General features: G+C 45.2%; 1 protein-coding gene across 1 annotated transcript in view; it reads left to right on the top strand.

The window, feature by feature from the left end:
* Nucleotides 1-3,395: 3,395 nt before the first annotated feature.
* The window catches only part of FDXR (ferredoxin reductase), a 39,055-nt gene continuing 20,958 nt past the window's right edge, over nt 3,396-21,492 (top strand). Inside the window, exons 1-5 of the mRNA XM_077251494.1 lie at nt 3,396-3,767; nt 4,017-4,114; nt 9,252-9,347; nt 19,340-19,462; nt 20,760-20,873. Coding sequence (XP_077107609.1) covers nt 3,698-3,767; nt 4,017-4,114; nt 9,252-9,347; nt 19,340-19,462; nt 20,760-20,873 — 501 coding nt within the window. The 5' untranslated portion in view covers nt 3,396-3,697. The remainder of the gene's footprint in view (nt 3,768-4,016; nt 4,115-9,251; nt 9,348-19,339; nt 19,463-20,759; nt 20,874-21,492) is intronic.

The following is a 21,492-nucleotide window of genomic DNA, read 5'->3' on the forward strand; positions in this document are numbered from 1 at the left end:
TCTCCTGAGCACGTAAATATCCCATACGTGGGGGAAAACTATTGTTTGGTCGTACGGCAGGACTCAGAAGCACTGTTTGATTATGTATGAAAAATTGGCTGGAATCATTAGAGGACACCATGTTGGGGTTGGAGAGCCCTTGATGTGCCTAAACAGAAGAAACCCCCACAAGTGATGCCATTTTGGAAACTAGACCCCTCAAGGAATGTATCTAGATGTATGGTAAGCACCTTCAATCCCAAGATGCTTTACAGAAGTTTATAACGTAGAGCCGTGAAAATAAAAAAATCTAATTTTTTCCCACAAAAATGTTCTTTTATTTCTAATTTTTTTATTTTCACAAGGGTAACAGGAGAAATGTCACCATACAATTTGTAGTGTAATTTCTCATAAGTACACCAATACCCCGTATGTGGTCAAAAAGCACTTTTGAGGCACAATGCAAAGAAGGGAAAAAGCACCATATTGGAGTTTCAGATTTTGCTGGAAAGGTTTGAGAGTGCCATGTCACATTGGCAGAGCCCCTGAGGTGCCAGAACAGCAGAACGCCCCATAATTGGTGTCATTTTACAAGCTACACTTCTCAATTAATTCATCTAGCAGTGCAATATTGTTTTAGCTGCAAATTTTACATTTTCATAAGGGCTAATAGGAAACAATGGACCTCTCAGTTTGCTGTGGAATTTCTTCTGAGTGCGACAATACCCTGCATGTATTCAGAAACTGCTTTTGGAGCACAGTGTGAAACTGAGAAGGGAAGGAGCGCCATCATTTAGTGCAGATTTTACAGTGGTTTGCAGGTGCTGTGATCCACTCGAAGTGCCCCTAAGGTGCCAGAACAGTAGAAACCCCCAAAAGTGACCCCATTTTACAAACTATACCTCCCAATGAATTCAACTAAGGGTGCAGTGATCATAATGATGCCATGGGTGTTTCATAGAATTTTTATATAATTGGGCAGTGAAGAAAAAATAATTACATTTTTGTAGCGCTACAGCTGGCGCCACTGAACGTTGCCCCCTGCCCCCTTCCCCCTCCATGCAGGGACGCCGCAGCCCAGCAGCATGGTCTCCTGGCTTCTCTCTCTTGCTTCATGGTGGGCGCACGGCGGAGTGCCTAGTACTCACGTGCGAGTGCTCACATGTTCTTTAAGGGGCAATGCGCACATATACTAATTGCCCTCAGCTTGTTGCTGAGAGGCATTTAGTATAATGTAGTACATCTCCAAGATGGCTCCCAGAGAATAGCTGGGAGGCATCTTGTATAAAAAACTCCCTCTCCTCTATGGAGTCGCTGAGCAACATATTGAATCATTAGTTAGTAAGGTGCGCTACTAGACTAGTGAGTTGAGAGGTCCCCTGGTCCCAGGATGGCCACAGCCTGAATGTTATTCCCTGGTTCTGGTGTGACCAGCCCTGTATCCTGTGTCCCAGTAGCCCAGTAAACTTAGTCCTTTTTGCTGTCTCCGCTTCGGCGGTGTCTGTACCCTGAAACTGCATCTGAGGTACTTGAACTGTTTTCTGAAACCATTGTGTCTAACCTGTCCCTTTGGCCATCACATCTGCTATCCGGAGACTGCACAGTCTGAACCTGTCCCTGTGGATGTCCGGTCGGCACAGTCTGAACCTAACTATGTGGCTGTTCTGTGGGCACAGTCTGAACCTGTCCCTCTGGCCATCCTGTCGACACAATTTCAACTTGTTCATGTGCTTTCCTATCGGCACAGTCTGAACTTGTCCCTGTGGCTGTCCTGTCTGCAATCCGGAGACTGCATAGTCTGAACCTGTCCTAGTGGCTATCCTGCCCTGTCTAGGAATCTGAGTAAAATGGTTTAGACCCTTGAGGTCAGTTGATACTGCCCGACATCGCCCTAGATTGGCGCCTGGCAGCTATCTTCCACATAAGCCTTATCTCACCAATAGAGACTCCAGTGAACACCTATGTCACCTATGTAGCTGCTTACTCATGCCCCTCCAGGGTAGGTCCGGTCCGTGGCACAGTGGGTCCACAAACCACATGCGCCACGGTTGACACCAGTGTGTCTTCGAATGTTAGGGCTGGAAGGGACCTCAAGGGCCATTGTATCAAATCACCTGCTCAATGCAGCGCAGTTTTCACTAAACCATCCCAGACAGATGTCTGTCCAGCCTCTGTTTTAAGACTTCCATTGAAGGAGAACTCACCACCTCTTATGGCAGCCTGTTCCACTTATTGATCACCCACTCTCCCTGTCAAAAGTTTTTTTCTAATATCTAATCTGTATATTCTCCCTTTCAGTTTCATTCCATTGCTTCTTGTGTTTCCACGTGCAAAGGACCATGGGGAGTGCATTTTACTATATGTATTATATGGGACCTGCATGATACTGTATTGAGGACTATCTGTACGAATCATTCTTCCTCAGGCAGAGTAAGGGTAGGTGCACAAGGTCAGTGAACAATGCAGGTTGGACGCTGCGTGCTTGTGCAGCATCTAGATGTTACAGCATAGTGGATGATTTCAAGAAAACCCATCTCCACTATGCATGCACAGATGCCCGTAGCTCACCTGCGGAGACGGACATGCGGCGCATCTCTCCAGACCGCAGCATGTATATTTATCTTGCGTAGAGGCGAGCCTTCACAAGATACATTTCCCCCGTCTAATGTATTCGTGTGGTTCGGCGATTACATGCGGATTCACCTGCGTTCAATAGCCGGCAGCGGACATGTGCTGCGTCCAAAGCTCTGCCAATTACTGAACGTGTGCACCTGGCCTAAAGAGGGAAACAAGCGTCGGACGACTTCAATATTGTCGATCGCGCTCATTCAGCGGCCTGAACGCAGCACTTGTAAATACAACAGAAATCTTTCTGTGTGATGGTGCAATATGTATTTGGGGCCCCTCATTAAATTTTGCCCAGGGCCCCACTTTGTCTGAAACCTGCCCTGGTCATGCCACCCTGTTTACTGCCTTTTCACAAGATACGCAATAATTCAGCGCCACAACTACAGCCATTGAAGCTACAGCAGGCAGAGGGATAGCAGAAAATTAATTTGAGGGGATCTGGCCTCGAGTCTAAATGAATTTTGGGGCCAAAATTAATTTTTGGAGTCTGGTCTGTGGTATCAAATAATTTAGGGGTCTGGGATAATTGGTGTTTGTTCAGAACAATTATATAGAGGTCTAATGTTGTTACCTGCTGCTTTTTGGGGTCTGGAATTCATTACTACGGCCTTATCTGTGCATTATAGCAGGCACATATGGCAACAGGCGGTGGTCCCAGTATAGCTTAGGGGGGCATGCTTTCTCATGTCAGTTTGGGAGGAGCGCCATCTCTGACACCAGCAGCTAATGGCACATGGGGCACCCTATGACTCCCTGAGCTCCCTCCATTTCTGCGCATGTGTGGTGGGTCACTTTATTATTCTGGCGGCTGCAGCTTCTGAGACCTTGCGCATTACAGTGTTTAGGAAATGTGACGTGATAGGGCACAATTCCACGCTGGTAATACTCCAGCTCTGACACTAGAGGGCGGGGCCGCAGGAACGTAAGAACTAATGTCCAAGGCCACCGTGACTGCACATGCGCCCGGGAGAGCCGTTTCCATGGAAGCTGAACGCCATCTGTCAGAGTTCAGCCTTGCCGGCAGGGAGGAGTATGGGCGGGGCGGAGCTCCTACCACAGTCCCCGGCTGCAGTGGGGCCTGGCAGTCGGCATGTCTCCCCCGTGTAGCTGGCTGTGGCGCCTTCCTCGCTGCCCGCTGCTTGGCACAACTAGACGTGTGGGTAAGACTCTTGTATTGATGGAGGAGCAGCTACAGAGAGTAAGAGCAGGGGATGGTACTACAAGTCCCAGCATATTATACTACTTTAGCAGTAAAAACAGTATATGCCGGGCTCACACTGTATTGTGCCAATGCCCCTCGTTGCCATGGATGGTACAGAGCTCCAGGGCCATGTGATTGTGTTCCTTTCTGCCAGGATCTACGTGTTGTGCTCACAGGACTGGTGTAACCTGATGTCTCTGATGTTCAGGTGCAGAACGCAGACTTTCTACCAGGTGCCAGCCTCCCCGGATCTGTATCGTGGGCAGCGGCCCCGCGGGATTCTACACAGCTCAGCACCTGCTAAAGGTAAGCCCCCCCATCACCTAGCTGAGGACACAGCGCCTAGTGGGGCTGTCAGTCTTATGGACCACCGAGCCACAGATCACCCCCAACTCTCATGAGTAGTGATGAGCGAGTCAGCCAGCTTGAATACATGTGGGGATTCCCTAGCAACCAGGCAACCCCCACATGTACTCAGGCTGGCTAATAGCTGTAAATCATTCAGCTGCGGTGATGAAAACTAAATCTCCGAGCACTAAAAAATACTCGGAGGACACCCGAGCAACGAGTACACTCGCTCATCACTACTCATGATCAGTGCTGATATGCAGTGATTACATGGAGCAGCACCAGCCTGTGTAAGGGGTATGGGCCAAACGGCCTCGAATCGGAAACATGTCTACCATTCGGCGGTCATTTAATACCCTGTTTACATAGGTTGAACGCGCTTAAGATGCAGAACAAATCGTATTAGGTCGTTCAGTACGGATAAGCTGCCTTTTTTCTCGGCAGCACAGGTCATGTTTACACAGGACGATGTGCTGCCAAGAATGATGATGATTTTTTTTAAAGCAAGAAGTCCTTTCACGTGACACGTGAGCATTTTTCTCATACGTCATGCAAACTGCAGCCTGTTGACCCTGCGGAAAACGAGTGTCCCAGTGTGTGTCTATTCTACTTTTCCTTGGATTGTCCCACTCTTGATTTTGGCTTACAGATACTGATGTAAAAAAACTGACCACATTCTCAACGTGTGCACGTATCCGTAGGGTGTTACAGAGGATTCCTAGTTTACACTCAGAAGCGCAGCACTAGGGCTCAATACATGGGGACACTGATGAGACTGAGGATAGCCACAGGTAACTGGTATCAAAGGGTAAAATCCCATCAAAATAGTAAGCGTGCTGCAGTTTATTCAGCAATCGCTGACCTCGAGGCTTAATTCTGCATGTTTGTATAATTACGGTGATACCAAATTTATGCAGGTCTTTTTTATATTTTATGGCTATTAAAAAAAATAAATAAATAATTGGTTTGTCTTTTTTTTTCAGACCCATAACACACGACTGAGTCACTTCTTTTTATACAATTTCTTTGTAATGTGGCAAAAAAAAAATAATGTTTTGGTTATTTTATTTATAGCATTCGCTAAATGGGATAAACCATTTTAAATTACAAAGAAAATGTAGAGATTCGGCAATCCCGAATATGCTTGTTTTTTATGGAAATTGGGGTGATTTGAAATTCTAGATTTTTAAAAAATATATTTTCTAAAATATATAAATGTTTATTTTTTTTCAAACTTATTTTTGTCCAATTCCCCCCCTCCTTACCTCGGTTACAGAAACCTGTGATTGTGAGATCTGCGATGAAGCTCATCCACAGGCAGGGCCTCATAGGTGTATCATTGTTCCAGCCACAGTGGTCTGACAAAGCCTTGGACCCCATACATCCATCCATCCACTAGCTAGCTCTGACCGCCATTGTTGGAGGCTGTGTAAGGCAACCTGAGGGCTCCTGTTGTGGAGAATGTCCAGCCCCGTATACCTGCACCTAACATGCGAGGAAGGGGTTAAAAATCAGCAGCTAGCCCTGATTTCTGCAGAATGTCCCGCTGCTTATGGATTTGGTTTTGAAAGCTCCGTCCCTATACAATGTACTGCACGTTCAGTACGTAATGTGCTACAAATATCAACACCAACACCCCCATGTCTGCACTCACCCTAAGGCCGGGATCACACATACGCGAGATACGGCCGAGTCTCACAGGTGAAATCCCTCCTCTGGCGCCGGCACTTGGGAGCGGAGCGTGCAGCTCCATGTGTTGCTGTGCGGCTGCACGCTCCGCTCCTGAGTGCCGGCGCCAGATGAGGGATTTCACCTGTGAGACTCGGCCGTATCTCGCGTATGTGTGATCCCGGCCTGAGGACGGAAGGACGTATTTCATGGTCTGCGTAGAGAACGCAGTGCCTGGACTTGCCGCGGGTCACCCGACCCAACCTTACTGCCTCATAGACACCTGTTAGGCCTTAAGTCAGGTCAGGAGACATCGGTCAGTCCAGGCATTGCGATCTGTAGACGGACAATAAAATATTCCCCTCTGAACTCCTTACAAGTTGGCGCTTAGTGATAAGTTCTAAGCTCCAGAAACGTTTTCAGGTTATTTATATGAATGACAGCAAGCAGAGGAATTGAAATACATCTGATAACTTTTGGCCACATTCACACGTTCAGTATTTGGTCAGTATTTTACCTCAGTATCTGTAAGCCAAAACCAGGAGTGGGTGATAAATACAGAAGTGGTGATGTGTTTCTATTATACTTTTCCTCTGATTGTTCCACTCCTGGTTTTGGCTTACACATACTGAGGTAAAAAACTGACCAAATACTGAACGTGTGAACATGGCCTTTCTGTGCAAAAAAATAAAAAAAAGCTACAATTGCAAATCATCAGACAGCATCTTTTTTTTTTTTTTTTTATCTAATCATTCGGAGCAGCACTATCACCAGGTGAGACCGAAGCGGTAATAATCATACTGAAATGCTGAATATAGAGCCGCTATATGTCTCATGCTACAGCCATAGTGACACGCCATAGCAATGTGTGGTGGCGTAAAACGTAACTTTTAATCTATATTCAAATAAAATATAAAACCTGTGCAGGTGCTTCTCACAAAATTAGAATATCATCAAAAAATTAATTTATTTCAGTTCTTCAATACAAAAAGTGAAACTCATATATTATATAGATTCATTGCAACCAGAGTGATCTATTTCAAGTGTTTGTTTCTGTTAATGTTGATGATTATTGCTTACAGCCAATGAAAACCCAAAAGTCATTATCTCAGTAACTTAGATTACTTTATAACAACAGCTTGACAAATGATTTTAAAATCCGAAATGTCGGCCTACTGACATGTATGTTCAGAAAATTCACTCAATACTTGGTCGGTGCTCCTTTTGCACCAATTACTGCATCAATGCGGAGTGGCATGGAGGCGATCAGCCTGTGGCACTGCTGAGGTGTTATGGAAGCCCAGGTTGCTTTGATAACAGCCTTCAGCTCGTCTGCATTGTTGGGTCTGGTGTCTCTTATCTTCCTCTTGACAATACCCCATAGATTCTCTGTGGCGTTAAGGTCAGACGAGTTTGCTGGCCAATCAAGCACAGTGATACTGTTGTTTGTAAACCAGGTATTGGTACTTTTGGCAGTGTGGACAGGTGCCAATTCCTGCTGGAGAATGAAATATACATCTCCAAAAAGCCTGTCTGCAGAGGGAAGCATGAAGTGCTCTAAAATTTCCTGGTAGATGGCTACAGTGGACCTACACCAGCAGGTGACATGGCTCCCCAAACCATCACCGATTGTGGATACATCACACTAGACCTCAAGCAGCTTGGATTGTGGCCTCTCCACTCTTCCTCCAGACTCTGGGACCTTGATTTCCAAATGAAATGCAAAAAACAACACCTTGGACCACTGAGCAACAGTCCAGTTCTTTGTCTCCTTTGCCCAGGTAAGACGCTTCTGGTGTTGTCTATTGGTCATGAGTGTCTTGACACAAGGAATGCGACACTTGTAGCCCATGTCCTGGATATGTCTGTGTGTGCTGGCTCGTGAAGCAATGACTCCAGCAGCAGTCCACTCCTTGTGAATCTCCCCCAAATTTTTTAATGACCTTTTCTTAACAATCCTTTCAAGGCTGCGGTTATCCCAGTTGCTTGTGCACCTTTTTCTACCACACTTTTTCCTTCCACTCAACCTTCCATTAATATGCTTGGCTACAGCACTCTATGAACAGCCAGCTTCTTTAGCAATGACCTTCCCTGACTTACCCACCTTGTGGAGTGTGTCAATGACTGACTGCCTTCTGGACATCTGTTAAGTCAGCAGTCTTCCCCATGATTGTGGAACCTACTGAAACAGACTAAGGGACCTTTTTAAATGTTTAGGAAGCCGTTGCAGGTGTTTTTGTTAATTATTCTAGTTTACTGAGATAATGACTTTGGGGTTTTCATTGGCTGTAAGCCATAATCATCAACATTAACAGAAATAAACACTTGAAATAGATCACCCTGTTTGCAATGACTCTATATAATATGAGTTTCACTTTTTGTGTTGAAGAACTGAAATAAATTAACTTTTTGATGATATTCTAAGTTAGTAAGAAGCACTTGTATATAAAATTAGTCCAGCCGGACCTAAAGGGCAAAGACGCTCAAAAACACACACAACCCCTAAACATCAAAACATAAATGCCGCATCCCTTACACTGACCAACATATAGCAGGGATACTTCCTGGCATTACTATATGGTGACGCATGCACTCAAAATACTTTATGTAGGTGAATCAGTGTATGGAAGATTCTTCTGTCAGACAGTGAGGATATATAGTCCTTCTCCATTGTACACGAATAAGAGATTGGAACATTATCGCCCGAAATGAGGCTCTGGAGTCAGATAGCCGGGTCTGACATAGCCCTTCACACGGTCCCATTTTCTCCATGACATGCCCAGGGTATCATCAGGTTCAAGGTGCGCTTCTCCCAACGTGTTTCCTCTGGAAAAAGATTCTTCGGGGGAGTCTTATTCACTCATTGGGAAGTCCTTCCACCATCACTGCATCATGTCATGGCTGTTCACTACCTCAATACCAACATGCTGTGGTAACAGGCATCATGCTGTCTTATCTTGAAACCGCCACGCTTTATGCCTGCAGCGGCTGTGTCAGACCCGGCTCTCTGACTCCTGAGCCTCATTTCGGGTGAGAGTGTTCCAATCTCTTATTTACGTCTGTACAATGGAGAAGGACTATATACCATCACCCTCTGACAGGAGAATTGTCAATCCACTGATTCACCTACATAAAGTATTTTGAGTGCGTGCGTCACCATATAGTAATGCCAGGAAGAATCCTTCCTATATGTTGGTTAGTGTAAGGGACGCGGCATTTATGTTTTGATGTGTAGGGGATGTGTGCGTTTTGCACTGTTTCTGCACTCTCGGCCCAGCTGGACTAACTTTATATACATATTTTATTTTAATATAGATTAAAGTTTTAGGCTAGCACACATGCCTACAGCGTATTGACGTTCAGGGGTTTCAGACCATGACCATTGCTATTACTACAGCCATAGTGAGCCGCTCTCTTATCTCCGCAGCACCACACACAAGCTATTGTTGATATTTATGAGAAACTGCCGGTACCCTTTGGCTTGGTCCGTTTTGGTGTGGCACCAGATCATCCTGAAGTAAAAGTAAGTGATAATCCATCTTTGATGACCATCTTTTGGTTGCATTTACCTTTGTTCTTCCAGCTTGTAGCTCTTTCCTGCTGCAGCCAATTTTATTTTTTTCGCTTTTTACTTTTCTTTTCTGAGCCATAACTTTTTAACATCGAATGCACTGAAATACAGGAGTGAGGTGAAATTGTGAAAAAAGCTCAATTCTGCCATTGTTATTAGGGATTTATTTTCATGGTATCTAGTGTGTGGTAAAATAACCATGCTACCTTACTCTAATGGTCATGGCGATAATGGCGATGCCAAGCATGTAATGTTTTTTATATTTTAGTGGTTTAAAAAAAAAAAAAAAGTGTTGCCATTTTCAATGTTATGATCACTTTCTATTAATTTTTTTTTTGGATAGTAGCAGAAACCATAAAACTGCAATTTTGATGTATTGATTTTTGTATTCTTTACTCGCCCTGAATTTCCTGAGCCTGTGATTTGTAATGGATCACTATAAAGGCGCAATCAGGTGACCGAGTTCAGAACGCAATGCATGGACTGGCCAGCGGCTCTTCTGGCCTGAGCGTGACAGCTTCAGGTATTTCTATATGCTCGATTCGTGAGACCACCGAGCATTGCGTTCCCCTCGTGGTATGGTTTGTACCGCCGTCTGACTGCTCCCTTACAATAAGTAGTGAAATTAACACACTCCTATTAAGGACCTGGTGTTATAAGTTTACAAAATGGGGACAATTTGGGCTGTCAGTACACCCCTCGCAGTCATTTCAACCTATCGGCACCCTATGATCTTGCTGTGGCGGGGGCAGATGGGTACCGGAATGCACCCCTCCTCTGGATAGTCACTTATTGGCCACTGTCAGAGATTCCAGGGTTATTTTGGTCAAACAGCAGAAATCGGAGCCAGCTCCGATCACTGCTGTATAGCACTGCTGCCACCTTCCGTGTATGTTGTGGGCTGCCCTACTAAGACCATTCCATACAAACACACTTGACATCTGTCGCACTTGTTAGGGATGGGTTAAACCCAGTTAAGGTGGTTTCATCAATGTTTTGCGAGGCGTTATCACAATTTTGTTTTCCCATATCTGCAGGGAACGCAAGGTTCTCTCAGTGACTACATCAGGTCACACAGGATAATGAAGAAAACCAGTCGAAACAACTCTGCCCTTGTTTTCAGGGCAGAGTGCTGATGACCAGCATCTCCTTTTATTATGTAGGAAAGTGTATGTTAACCCTTTCATATGTCATGACTTCAAATGCTTGCTGCGAGAAGAGTATAGGCAATAGAATTAAGAGGATAGTATGGTACAGTATTAAAGGGACCCAGACAGCAGGATTTTCCTCTATAATGTATTAGGTTCGCTTCATCAGTCTCCTAATATCATTTTAATTATCCCTGTGTGGTGCCTAAATGATAAGTGTGTTTAAAAACTCTCCTTGCCTGTGGTTAATGGACTAGTCAACGACTGGCGTCAATCTTTGCAACAGCGGTGAGACTGAGATCCCGGCATATTCGGTGTGCAAGAAGGAGGGACTGTGAGCCTGATCCCAGCAGCAATGATTGACAGCAGTCCCTGACTAGTCCGCTAACACCAGGCAGGGAGCAATAAGGACATAACGTAGCTTTTTTTTTTTTTAACGCACACATTACAGCATTTCTTAGAAGACTAATAATATGGTGATTCTAATATTTCCTAGGGGTGAATCTTGCTGTTGGGAGCCTTTTAAAGAGATTGTACCAAGTCTATAAGTCCCTATGGGTAGATTATAACCTACTGATTGCTCGATGTCCGATTGCTTGGACTCTCGCCAGTCTTGAACGGTGCTCTGTAGAGCCCCATCTGCATAGACTTTAGGGTGAGCATGCGTTCCTACAATCCATTTATTCTCTATGGAGGCAGCTGAGCATGGTGGTCAGCTATCTCCTAAGTGCTGTAGGAAATTAATAGCGCAAAGGTGCACATGCTCAATCTCTACTCTATTCAGGTGGGGCACTACAAAGCACCATTCTCGAGACTGATGGGAGTCTCCTCAGCTGCACTGTCAGTGACCAGCGAGATATCCCCTATGCATAGGACTAATCTATAATATAACTCTGGATGTGTCCTTCTGTCCGAAGCGGTATAGCCCGCGCATTGTGGCCGGAGGCAGAAGGACGCATCCAGCGTTAATACACTGGCGGTCCAGTGCCTCGAGGTGACAGGGAGGAGGAGGAGTGTAGCGCCAGAGTCAGCGCCTGCGCATACCACGATCTCTAGTGTCATTTTATTGAAGACAGATTCGCACACAGTATCTTCAACAAAATGGCATCAGATAGTACAATATGTACAACCGCTGACTCCGGCGCCATTTTATTTAAATATTTAATGCGGGGGAAAGGTGAGTAGGAGTGTTTATTTATTTTATGGTTTGTATGTATGTGTTGAACAACAGCAGCGTAGGCAGGATGGGGGAGCATATAGTAGTATGGGGCACCAGGGTGGGAGAGCATGTACCAGGATGGGGGAGCATATAGTAGTATGGGGCACCAGGGTGGGAGAGCATGTACCAGGATGGGGGAGCATATAGTAGTATGGGGCACCAGGGTGGGGGAGCATATACCAGGATGGGGGAGCATATAGTAGTATGGGGCACCAGGGTGGGGGAGCATATACCAGGATGGGGGAGCATATAGTAGTATGGGGCACCAGGGTGGGAGAGCATATACCAGGATGGGGGAGCATATAGTAGTATGGGGCACCAGGGTGGGGGAGCATATACCAGGATGGGGGAGCATATAGTAGTATGGGGCACCAGGGTGGGAGAGCATGTACCAGGATGGGGGAGCATATAGTAGTATGGGGCACCAGGGTGGGGGAGCATATACCAGGATGGGGGAGCATATAGTAGTATGGGGCACCAGGGTGGGAGAGCATGTACCAGGATGGGGGAGCATATAGTAGTATGGGGCACCAGGGTGGGAGAGCATGTACCAGGATGAGGGAGCATATAGTAGTATGGGGCACCAGGGTGGAAGAGCATATACCAGGATGGGGGAGCATATAGTAGTATGGGGCACCAGGGTGGGAGAGCATGTACCAGGATGGGGGAGCATATAGTAGTATGGGGCACCAGGGTGGGGGAGCATATACCAGGATGGGGGAGCATATAGTAGTATGGGGCACCAGGGTGGGAGAGCATATACCAGGATGGGGGATCATATAGTAGTATGGGGCACCAGGGTGGGGGAGCATATACCAGGATGGGGGAGCATATAGTAGTATGGGGCACCATGGTGGGAGAGCATATACCAGGATGGGGGAGCATATAGTAGTATGGGGCACCAGGGTGGGAGAGCATATACCAGGATGGGGGAGCATATAGTAGTATGGGGCACCAGGGTGGGGGAGCATATACCAGGATGGGGGAGCATATAGTAGTATGGGGCACCAGGGTGGGAGAGCATGTACCAGGATGGGGGAGCATATAGTAGTATGGGGCACCAGGGTGGGAGAGCATGTACCAGGATGGGGGAGCATATAGTAGTATGGGGCACCAGGGTGGGGGAGCATGTACCAGGATGGGGGAGCATATAGTAGTATGGGGCACCAGGGTGGGGGAGCATATACCAGGCTGGGGGAGCATATAGTATTATGGGGCACCAGGGTGGGGGAGCATGTACCAGGCTGGGGGAGAATATAGTAGTATGGGGCACCAGGGTGGGGGAGCATGTACCAGGCTGGGGGAGAATATAGTAGTATGGGGCACAAGGGTGGGGGAGCATATACCAGGATGGGGGAGCATATAGTAGTATGGGGAACCAGGATGGGGGAGCATATAGTAGTATGGGGGACCAGGGTGGGGGAGCATATAGTAGTATGGAGGGCTAGGCTGTGGAAGCATATAGTAGTATGGGGGGCCAGGCTGGGGGAGCATATAGTAGTATGGGGGACAAGGGTGGGGGAGCATATAGTAGTATGGGGGACAAGGGTGGGGGAGCATATAGTAGTATGGGGGACAAGGGTGGGGGAGCATATAGTAGTATGGGGGACAAGGGTGGGGGAGCATATAGTAGTATGGGGGACCAGGGTGGGGGAGCATATAATAGGATGGGGGACCATATAACAGGACTAGCTATTGAACTCGTTCTACGCCCGGGTGGCGAGCATTTCTATTGGTAAATTTTTGTGCTATGTAAAAGGGAACCTGTCACAAGAAATAACGCTATTGACCTGCAGCGTTATTGTGCTGCCCGGCACCTGCACGCAGCCAAATGCAGTGGGGAGAAAATTAACGTAATTCTCCCCGCCACCATTATGGAGTCGGGCCTCCGCGGGTTTAGTCATTGCTCTGAGAATACAGACCCGCGACTGTAACAATGCCCCCAGTCCTGACTTACAGTCGAACTCAATGTAGAGGGGGTGTCACTCAGGGACGGGGGCGAGGTTACAGCGGCTGCTCTGTATAGTCCGGAATCTACAAGTGGCAGGATGGATTGTCACTTCTAGATTCCTTTCTTAGGCTGTGTGCTGTTTAAATAAAATCAGGGTTTTATTAGAAGGAGATTATCTCTTCAGGACTAGGAGTCTCATGCCTACTCATCAACTGCTCCGTATAACTCTGCCCCCACCATTGATTAGCCGCAGTCTGTCAGTATCAAGTGTACACAGAAAGCTGCCAATCTGTGGTGTGGTCGGGGTTATACACAGCTCAGCATTCTGAGCTCTGCTTGGTCTACAGTAGATAAAATTGTGATTGATCACAACTGCTGCGCCCAGTAAACTAAATGACACATCGCTGGAATCCGGGTCTCTGTCTCTACATCATGCTGATCTCAGTGGAGGTATCAAAGGGCTGCTGACGGATTCCCTTTAAATGAAAGATTGCTTACAACTTCATTGGAAACAGATGACCATCTCATGACTTGACCCAACAGATGATGTCAATGGAGACAATGATCTGGCAGTTTGTATGTGTACTCCACTCTCCCCATAGAGCACACAAACACTACCGATCCCAGGAGGTGTCTGGTTAATGTGTACTCCACTCTACCCATAGCGAACACAAACACTGCCGATCCCAGGATGTGTCTGGTTAATGTGTACTCCACTCTCCCCATAGAGCACACGGACACTACCGTTCCCAGGAGGTGTCTGGTTAATGTGTGCTCCACTCTCCCCATAGAGCACACAAACATTGCCGATCCCAGGAGGTGTCTGGCTAATGTGTACTCCACTCTCCCCATAGAGCACACAAACACTCTGCTGATCCCAGGAGGTGTCTGGTTAGTGTGTACTCCACTCTCCCCATAGAGCACACAAACACTCTGCTGATCCCAGGAGGTGTCTGGTTAGTGTGTACTCCACTCTCCCCATAGAGCACACAAACACTGCCGATCCCAGAGGTGTCTGGCTAATGTGTACTCCACTCTCCCCATAGAGCACACAAACACTGCCGATCCCAGGAGGTGTCTGCTTAATGTGTACTACACTCTCCCCATAGAGCACACAAACACTGCCGATCCCAGGAGGTGTCTGGTTAGTGTGTACTCCACTCTCCCCATAGAGCACACAAACACTGCCGATCCCAGGAGGTGTCTGGTTAATGTGTACTCCACTCTCCCCATAGAGCACACAAACACTGCCGATCCCAGGAGGTGTCTGGTTAATGTGTACTCCACTCTCCCCATAGAGCACACAAACACTGCCGATCCCAGGAGGTGTCTGGTTAATGTGTACTCCACTCTCCCCATAGAGCACACAAACACTCTGCTGATCTGAGAATACCATAACTATTGCCCAACATATGTCTCTGACTGAAATCTCCTTTATGAGGGTTTATGAGGGTGTCAGTAGTATTCGCGGTTACCAGTGCTGTTCATCTCATCATTGCTTTATACTAAAAAGCTGTTGAAAAGTGTCCTAATGCACATGACAGTGACAGTGGGCACATGGTGCTGCCTGAAGAACTTTGTGAAATTTGCATGAGATGTGCATCAAATCTCTGGCAGAACTAGTGTGGTGTATCACCTTGAGCTGTCCAGAGATCTGATCTGATTCCTCTCGGGTATTTTGGGAGCGGCTGGAGGGTTTGAAGCTGATATGAAAGGCTGCATGTGTGAGATAAGAAGAGCCCTTGAACAGCCTGTGGAGATAGAGCGGCCTTGCAGATAAAAGCCAGACCTCTTGCAAGGACTCACGTGTGGAACTGAGGTGTCTCATTACGTCATACAGCCCACTCGGGCTATGTCCTGAAGGTTGAGCACATTTCTGGCAGACAAGTCAATGTTAAACATACATCCGCTAGATTAAAAAATCCAATGTGTCGGATTATTATTTTTGTGATCTCTGGATGTTAGTGAAGCCCTTTTACCAACTCCACTGTTATCTGGAATGTAGGAATTTAGTGCTTTAAAAGTAGTAAAAAAAACTCAACTTCACTGACAAAAAGCTGCTAATCAGTGATGTGGGCGGGGTTGATGATTGGACCAGGAGGCACAGAACATCTAGTCGGTAGTGATAATCTACTGCTGATAAAACACTGATTTTATTGAAACCGCGACACACAGCCCAATGAGTGACACATTGCTGGAATCAGCCCCTACATCATTCTTTTCTCAGATTGCAGAGTAAAAGCCTGCTGACAGATTAAATGGTTATTCCAATCTTCTTAGATGGGTAAACTTGTAGGTTTGTATGATGAGACCCCCAACTAATGGCTAGAATGAAGGAGCCTAAACAATCAGTAACTGACTAGAAAGCCTTTAGATACGATCTTAAAGGAGGCATCCCCTCTTAGAAAGTCCTGGTTGCAGTTTGTTAGTAAAAAAAACACAGACATAATGTATTTTACTCACTGTGCTCAGATCCAGCTCTGAGTCTCCACTGCTGCTGGTGTCACTTATTGGCTGTAGGACTGACATCACGTTGACAGCGTGGTCGCTATATCGGTGAGCTGAGCCGCTCTGCCCGTGTAGCCAGAACGCTGTTGACATGACATGAATGCTGCAGCCAATGACAGACACTGGGAGCAGAGAACCCTGGTGGACCTGGGAATGGTGAGTACATTACAGTGTTTGCTTTTGTTTTGTGTGCCCAGGAATTTGGACTTCCTGAAAAGGTGCAGCCCCTTTAACTATCCAATATGTCCTAAAGGGCTGCCTATCGGGATAACAATGGCTGTCATAACACAAGGCTGAAAAGATAATCGGTGCATTATAAATTTGATCAACTGTTTACATGGTCGAGTAGGATTAAAAATGTATCCTTTTTTTTTTTACATATTAACAGTCATATCAAAATTGTGTTTTGTTTTTTTCTATCCCCACTCCCCAAAAAATGATATAAAGTTGTATGTACCAAAAAATGTGCCAATGAGAGCGTCAAGTCTTCCTGTAAATAATAAGCCCACTGAAGGCTATGGTGGTAAATTCTCCCACAAAAGTAATACAATTTATACAGTACAATGTGTGCCAAAATGGTGGCAACTCGTCCTGCGAAGAACAAGCGCCCATGCTGCTCTGCTGAAAAAAGATTTGACTTTTTAAATTAAAACGACATGAAAAACTGCAATCACTGCATCCTCAATGTACAATTTACGCTTTGTTTCCAAGGGTTTATCGCAAACGATAAAATCTTGGTATAGTTGTTTGACAGTTTTAATAAAATTAGGATTTTCACTATGAAAAAAGAAACTGTTACATATTGTGTTGTCCTTTGTCTGGAGGTTAATGATGTTTACCTGATCGATGAAAATTCTCTCACCTGCTATGTGGTGTCAGGATGGAAGGATTTTTTTTCCCCCCTTTAAGACAATGTTCACAAATTTGTATTTTTTTTTAATGCAAATTTTAAGCTGTGTCTTACCGTACCAACAAAAGCTATGAGATTTCAGAATTCTCATGCACATATTGATTTTTTTTTTTTTTCTGAATGAATTGGAAAACTCCTGCGTTTTTGAAAAATTGCAGCATGTCGTTTCTTTCAGAGTTTTCACAGCATTTTTTCACCTGTAGAAAAAGCAGGAAGTGCAAAAACGCAGCAAAAAACGGCGGTATCAGGTTTTGCTGCATTTCTACAGAAAAAAGCAAGTACAGCAGTATGTGAAACCGCCTTCACAGATTGATCTCACAGTGGGCTTCAATAAAATGGCGCTGGCAGATTGAGACCTCAGCTTGTCATTTAGCTGAGATCTTAAACTGCGCATGCATCGGTGCCTTTATTCTGAAGACTGCGAGGAGCTCAATCTGCTGTCCGTGGCTAGGATGGTGCCGGTGCAAAATTTAAATAACGAAGAGGATAGAGACACTAGAGTTAGTGGAGTAGCCTGGCAGAGCCGAAGACACTACCCACAGGGCCGCCCCACAAGCTCCCCCTGATGCATGGAGACCAAAACTTCTGATTTTTAAAACAACCAAGCTGCAGATTTCTTCATCCAATGTATGTATCACTCGAACAGCACCATTATGGACTTACCTTCAGTTTTATATGAATAACCCTGATCACATGGTTCTTGTTAACAGAAAAAAATTTAAAAAAAACAAACTAGTGAAAATGAAATGTGCAAAAATTATATTTGCTTTAACATAAGCACAACCTTTTAATGCAATCACTGCATACAAACGATTCCTGTAACTCTCAATGAAACTTCTGCACCTGTCCCTGTGGACATTGTGGCTAACTGCTCCAGCTGCCTCAGGTATAAACGCACCTTCTCCAGATAGCATGTTTCATCCCCTTCCACAGATGTTCGAGAGGATTTAGGTCAGGGCTCATAGAAGCCACTTCAGAATAGTCCAACGCTTTGCTCTTAGCCATTCTTGGATGTTTTTGGCTTTTGGGTCATTATCCTGTTGGAGAACCCATGGCTTGCAACTCTGACCAAGGTTTCTGTCACAGGGCAGCACACTTCGCTCCAGGATGCCTTGATAGTCTTGATAATTCATTGTACCATGCACAGATTCAAGGCACCGTGTGCCAGATGCTGCAATGCAGTCCCAAAACGTAACCAAGCCTCCTCCTTGTTTTACAGTAGGTACAATGTTCTTTTCTTTGTATGCTTCATTTTTGCATCTGTGACCGTAGAGCTGAAGTGACTAGACAAAAATTTCCAGTTTTATCTCCTCTGTCTAAAGGACATTCTCCCAGAAGCTTTGCGGCTTGTCCGTATACATTTTGGAAAATTTCAGTCTCCCTTTTTAATGATTTGCTTTCAACAGTGATTTCCTCTGTTGTCCTCCATGAAGTCCTCTTTAGCCTAGACAGTGCCAGACATTGCGATCTGACACTGATATACCTTGACCTTGGCGTTCACCTCTAATCTTTTTGAAAAAAACACAAAAAAAATAGGCACAGGTGCTTACCTGTCTAGGCCTTGAATCAAATGCGCTATCATGGTGCAGCGGGCCCAAGTAAAGATGGCAACTACCCAGGTGCAATGCGATGATACCAATGAGACAGCCAAATCATATATACCAGACCACACGAACACCTCAAATAAATTGTCAAGGGGTGCTAGGATGTATTTCACCAGCTCAGTGCACAGAAGATAGAAGAAATCCTATCAGAAAGCAGCACTACGAGAACCAAATATAAAACTATTTACTTTATTTAATATTTATTTCATATTAGTTATAGCGTAGAATGACAAGGATTCACCAAAAAAGGTAACAACACAGTGCCCAACAGGTATTCAATGTCCAAATATTTCACTCATTTATATAGCACCGTCAAATTCTGCAGCACTTAACAGATATTGTCATCACTGTCCCCATTGGGGCTCACAAATCTAAATGTAAACCCACGCAAACATGGGGATAGCATACAAACCTTTGCAGATGTTGTTCTTGGTGGGATTTCAACCCTGGATCCCAACGCTGCAAGCTTACAGTTCCACCCACTGAGCCCTCATTCTGCCCATTTAATCCATATTGTAAGAGAGAAAAGATATTATTTGGAAAGCATACATGGTCAATACTAAATACATTAATTCCGTTACATTTCTTTTTTTTCTCCATACAGAATGTTATTAACACTTTTACACAAACTGCCCGCTCTGAGCGCTGCAGCTTCTTCGGAAATGTGACTGTGGGGAGAGATGTAACTGTAGAGGAGCTGCAGGAAGCCTATCATGCTGTAGTGTTGGTAAGTGCTGAAGGACCATAAAAGGGTACCTCAACTGCTGCCGCCATTGGGTCTCTCATTAGAGGTTTAAAGGCAGTAGACACGGCTGACACATCGTTCACTACCGTCGCCAGTCCAAACGTACCATGCCTCTCCTGAAAAGATCCCATCTTGTAAGTTGCCATCAAACGGGAGATGAGCTTGGCAGCAACGTCCTGTAAGAAGCATCTGTCACCAGAGAGCTGACGTAGATGCACCTGTTTGGTGTGAAGGGGGCATATGGTTACCTGCGCAGAAGCCACATGTGAGCTATTCTTGATGACAAATAACCTTCTTTTATATTTGACTTGTAAAACAACATTCTGCATTTAGCGGTCTCACTCTGCCTACTAATTGCCTTGGCATCACTGTCTTTGGTTCGTGGGATTTAGCATACAGCCTAAGTGACTGCTGGTAATCAAGAGTAATAAAGGAAAATCTCATAATGTGATGTGTATACCTTCGGCAATTCTCGAAGACTGGCAGAACTGTAGGACAATGCGAGAGTCTCTCAGGACCAGAGGTTGCAGTCTGTCGAGCCTTTCTTATATAGTGATGGCGGCTTACTCTATTATTTTTTAGGCTCCCTGGAGCGTCTCGGTCTTAGTTGAGCTTCACAATCCAGGATTCTATGTAACTATGTAACTATGATACAATACTAGTCTCTCAGATATCTAAGATAATTCAGAAATTGTAATGGTGACTAGTAAAGGACTGCGAGCTTTGCAGATGTCACTTACTTATTTACAGGGGTTACATGAAATTACAAAAAGAGGCTTCCCCTTTCTTGCAGAATCTGCACCACTCTTTACTAATACAGTATTGATATAATGTTCAATAACCAATTTAAACTCAATTGTTCAAATGTAAATTGTATCAGCAAGGGCATAATTATTCTGTTGGTGGTATGAAGAGTGTCCCTTCACTGTTCGAGCAGCCCTAACTTCAACTGTATGGCCGGTGAGAAGAAAAATACACAGGCTTGTGATTTCCAACAATCTCCAAGGTTTAAAGGAGTGTTCGCTATTTTATACCTTTCGTGAATGCAGGTGTTTTGTTAAAAAAATTTAAACTTTTGATATAATACCAAATGGCAGAATTCGTAGTTGAATAATAAGTAAAAGACACTCCCTGTGTTCACCCAGCTTAGTGCACCCCTGAATAGTTTTTTGTTCTAAATTCTTCTATGAAAGTGTCCACAGTCTGTGAGGTTTGGTAGACATGAAGACATTAACCACTATATAACATGCAAGTATAATTTGACTTAACTTTCCTACAGAGCTATGGAGCGGAAGAAAAGCGGGAACTAGGGATACCGGGAGAGCAGCTTCCAGGCGTATATTCCGCCAGAGACTTTGTGGGCTGGTACAATGGACTTCCAGACAATAGATATGTGAGTTTCTGAGACATAACCTGTGGGGCCTTCTTTATTTTGCTTATTTACTAGAGGACATCACTTACAAACCAAACTGTGGGATGTAAATAAATGTAGTAATCTCTTCCGGGCTATCTGGGTGTTGAGGAGTTGGGTGCATGACTGTAGTGTGATGTAGAAGGTGTCAGTAAATTCAGTCGATTTTAGTACCGTTAAGTTTCACATCAAGTATATCATCCCTCAAGTAGATGTTATATGTGCGCTCTCTTATCAACATCGATCTTGCAAAGGAAATCTAAGGTCATGGAAAATCCAAGGTCTTTAAATGGAAGTTTGCCTAGGCCATTATGGGCTTCTGTGCTTGCTAATCCTGACCTTACTATAATGTTTAATATCAGATATAATAAAGCTGATGCCAAGCACTGATCTCAGGGTTGCCCAAACTATTACATATGCTCTTTCTTACAGTGGAATATATCCATAAGGATGTGCTGTGTGTACAGATCCTGTGCCTATAGAAGCGAATGTAAGCTAACGGCCTCATCCCTGCAGGCTATCAGGGGCACCTGATGTCGGAGCCTGGGGACTTGTTGCACACTCCTGTATCCTGTTAGTTTAGGTTATTTTTGTAACATCC

This window comes from Ranitomeya variabilis, chromosome 4 (genome assembly GCF_051348905.1).
Source record: "Ranitomeya variabilis isolate aRanVar5 chromosome 4, aRanVar5.hap1, whole genome shotgun sequence".
NCBI lineage: Eukaryota > Metazoa > Chordata > Amphibia > Anura > Dendrobatidae > Ranitomeya > Ranitomeya variabilis.